Source organism: Carlito syrichta, unplaced genomic scaffold (assembly GCF_000164805.1).
Source record: "Carlito syrichta isolate Samal-C Ts95f unplaced genomic scaffold, Tarsius_syrichta-2.0.1 Scaffold287899, whole genome shotgun sequence".
Taxonomy (NCBI): domain Eukaryota; kingdom Metazoa; phylum Chordata; class Mammalia; order Primates; family Tarsiidae; genus Carlito; species Carlito syrichta.
The window spans coordinates 24,997-28,387 of NW_007231995.1; the positions used below are offsets into that span (position 1 = coordinate 24,997).

At 34.5% G+C, this 3,391-nt stretch overlaps 1 protein-coding gene across 1 annotated transcript in view; it reads left to right on the plus strand.

Moving 5' to 3' along the window:
- The window catches only part of LOC103255167 (trimeric intracellular cation channel type B-like), a gene marked incomplete at its 5' end in the record, with an annotated part of 16,943 nt that extends 14,853 nt beyond the window's left edge, over nt 1-2,090 (plus strand). The window contains one exon of the mRNA XM_021710005.1: nt 1,856-2,090. Coding sequence (XP_021565680.1) covers nt 1,856-2,071 — 216 coding nt within the window. The remainder of the gene's footprint in view (nt 1-1,855) is intronic.
- Nucleotides 2,091-3,391: the final 1,301 nt, after the last annotated feature.

Genomic DNA, 3,391 nt, shown 5'->3' on the forward strand with positions numbered 1-3,391 from the left:
TGAGGTCTCACCAAGTTGCCCAGGTGGGTCTCAAACCCACGGGCTCAGGCAATTCACTCAACTCAGCCTCCCAAATCGTGGGATTACAGGCTGAGCCACTGAGCCCGGCTTGTGTATTTCTTTTATATTGTTTTTGATGAGAGACTGAGTCCTGATATAAGCTATTTAGTCTTAGCTGGCCTGAAATCCTTGAGCATGTATTTTTAACAAATTGTTTATTTTATTTTATTTTATTTTATTTTTTGAGTTGGAGTCTCACTCTGTCGCTCAGACTGGAGTACGGCCACCGCAGCCTCGCCTGCTGGGCTCGGCGATTCTTCTGCCTCAGTCTTCCGAGTAGCTGGAACTACAGGCACGCGCTACCATGCCCAGCTAATTTTTTGATTTATTGTAGAGATGAGGTCTCGCCAAGTTGCCCAGGCGGGTCTTGAACCCGCGGGCTCAGGCAATCCACTCACCTTAGCCTCCCGAAGGTGCAGGATTACAGGCTGAGCCACCGAGCCCGATTCAAATGGTTTATTTTAATTGAGGTCAAATTCGCATGCAAGATTAGCTATTTCAAAGTATATATGTCAGCATTTAGTACACAGTGTTGTGTGTGAGTGTATTTTTACTTTATATAAATGATGTTACACTATAACTCTTGTTTTCTCTCATTTTCACCTAACAGTATGTTCTTAGAATTTTTCCCTTTTACTTTTCTGTGTATTACTTCTGTTTCATAGTATGCATTTCACTTATCTATTTTTCTTGTGATGGACATAGACTCATTCCTCCAACGTCCTACTCCTAATACTATGCTGCAGTTAATAAAAATTTATTCTTGATTCCATTTTCCCCAAGTAGGTGAATTATGTAGGGATCTTATTTGGAAATTTGATTAGAAAAATTTATAGTTTGATTAATTATCTGTGATCTGGAGGAATTGACTCTTGTAAATTCTTGGACTTTTGGGAAGTATTCTAGACCTTAACATTCTTCACACAGACTTATTTGGGCATCAGTCCAGTTTCTTGAGCATATTTAAATGTCTCTGAACACTACGCATTTTTCCAGATAAAGGATTGGGGCACTTTCTGCTCTACCTATTGATTCCTTTAATATAATAATATATGTGAAAAATATTGGGTGATAGAGGCCTTCTGTAGTTCACCTTGAGGCAATATTCTGTAGTTCACTGAAAGTCTGTGACTTTAGATGATAGACAGTGTTGCAGACTGCTTTACCATTTATTAGCTTTGTGAATTTGGGAACGTTGTTTAACTTTTCAGAACCTCAGTTCTGCATCTCTGTGATGACTGTAATAGTAGAGTAGTTTTGGGGTTAAAATTGAGGAAAGTAATAATATAAAGCACTTATCTCAGTTCTGGCACATGTAAAATGCATAGTAATGACAGCTGTATTGGTCATTTGGTGTAAACTGTTGATGGTATTTTATCTTTTTTCCTTTGAATACTTTGAATATTTTTGTGAAAATGGTTATGCTGTTCATTTGGCACCCGCAAATGTCATCCCTTGTATTATTTTTTAATGAGTTGTGATCATTAAGTATAAGCATATAAAAAACAGAAATTTACCAGAATTTAGCTTCTCCTGCAGATTAAATTAAAAATGCATTTTAATTCTTTATTTAAAAAAATTTTATATTAGAAGCAAGATTTTGCTATGTTATCCAGACTGATTTCAAACTCCTGGCCTCAAGTGATCTACCCACCTTGGCCTCCCAAAATGCTGGGATTACAGGTGTGAGCCACCTTGTTTGGCCTAAGAATTCTTTTTCCTTTTTATTTACTTTTTACTCTGTTTTGAGAAACATAAAGCATTTTTACTTAAATTCAAAATTGTTTTTTTCCAGATAACCATGATGACTGTACCACAGACTTCTACTATGCCTTTTGCTTCCTTTGAGGATATATTGAGCCGGATGCTGTTTGGCTGGCCACAGCTGTTTTCGTCATGTGAGAAGAAAAGTGATGCAAAACCGTCTTCCAATGGCACTGATACCTTGGCCTCAAAACCTGTAGACGTTGCCTCAGATAACATTAAAAGGAAATGTACTAAGAATGAATAAATTTAATCGATGAGCTCTACAAAGAAAAAAAATTTTTCTTATCTGTCAGATTGTGATAATATTTCTATGTAAATGATGTGACATAAGATTATATATGAGGAATGGAGGTGACAAAAAGAAATTCTGATTTAGGAGGACTGCCCCTTTCTGGATTGTATTTCTTGAGTGTTATGAGTATATCATGTGAATTTGTTTTTCTAATATAAAAGATTATGTTGTGATTATTTTAATAGTTTTATATAAATAAAAGAAGACTAGATTTCTAAATGTTTGAAACAGTAAGCCTATCATTGCAAAATAGCAAAAATTTAAAACTTTAAAAAAGTAGATATTTTCATACTTTTAAAATTTGAATCTATTTGAGATTTATTTAGTTCAGCAGAATTAAATTTTCACTTTATATTATTGTTACAGTTGGTAGATATAGAAAACAATTTCAATTTAATTTTGAACACTGAGAATAGTAAACTTTTCCTAAAACTCTTTCTATTGCAAATGAAAATAAATTGCTAGTTTATATTTCAAATATAAACTTTGTATTTTTTGCCCACATTAAATGGAAAATACCTGACATTTTATTTAATTTTATTTCTAGTAGTACTTTTCATTGAGAACAGAGTATTAGTATGACTCTCAATCTGAAGTCTTTCTCATGCCCTTATTTTATTTTAAAAAACGACTGGGGTTTTTTTGTTTGTTTGTTTTGTTTTTTCCTCAAGAAAATCAAGGATATAGGTGTAGTAAATTACTAATCTTGTGTTTTGTTTTATAACTTTCATTTTAGAAGCTTAACCTTTTTTTCTTTCTCCTTAAAACACAGTGGTTTTAGATGTAGGAGACATTATTCTTCATTCAGCATTTCATGTGTTTTTTCTAACTTTAGTTGGTCTGAATAAATTGGTAGTGGTTATTGTAATGATTCAACCAAAAGTATTTCGACTTAAAAATTTTGTCACCATGTCTTCTTTCTAGTAGCTATGTTTTTAAGTTTTCTAGTTGAATGTCTCTTACTAGTTTGCATATGGTTATATTTTAATTTATACGTACATTTGTTATTTAATTATTTTGGTGTCTTTGGAGACAGGGTCTCTGTTGCCCTGACAGAAGTGCAGTGGCACTATCATAGCTCACTGCATCCTTGAGCTCTTGGTTGGGCTCAAGTCCCACCTTAACCTCCCAAGTAGCTAGGATTACAGGTATGCGCCACCAAGCCCAGCTAATGTTTTTGTAGAGATAGTCTCACTGTATTGCTCAGGCTGGTCTTCAAATCCTGACCTCAGTGATTCTCCCATCTCAGCCTCCTAAAGTGCTGGGATTACA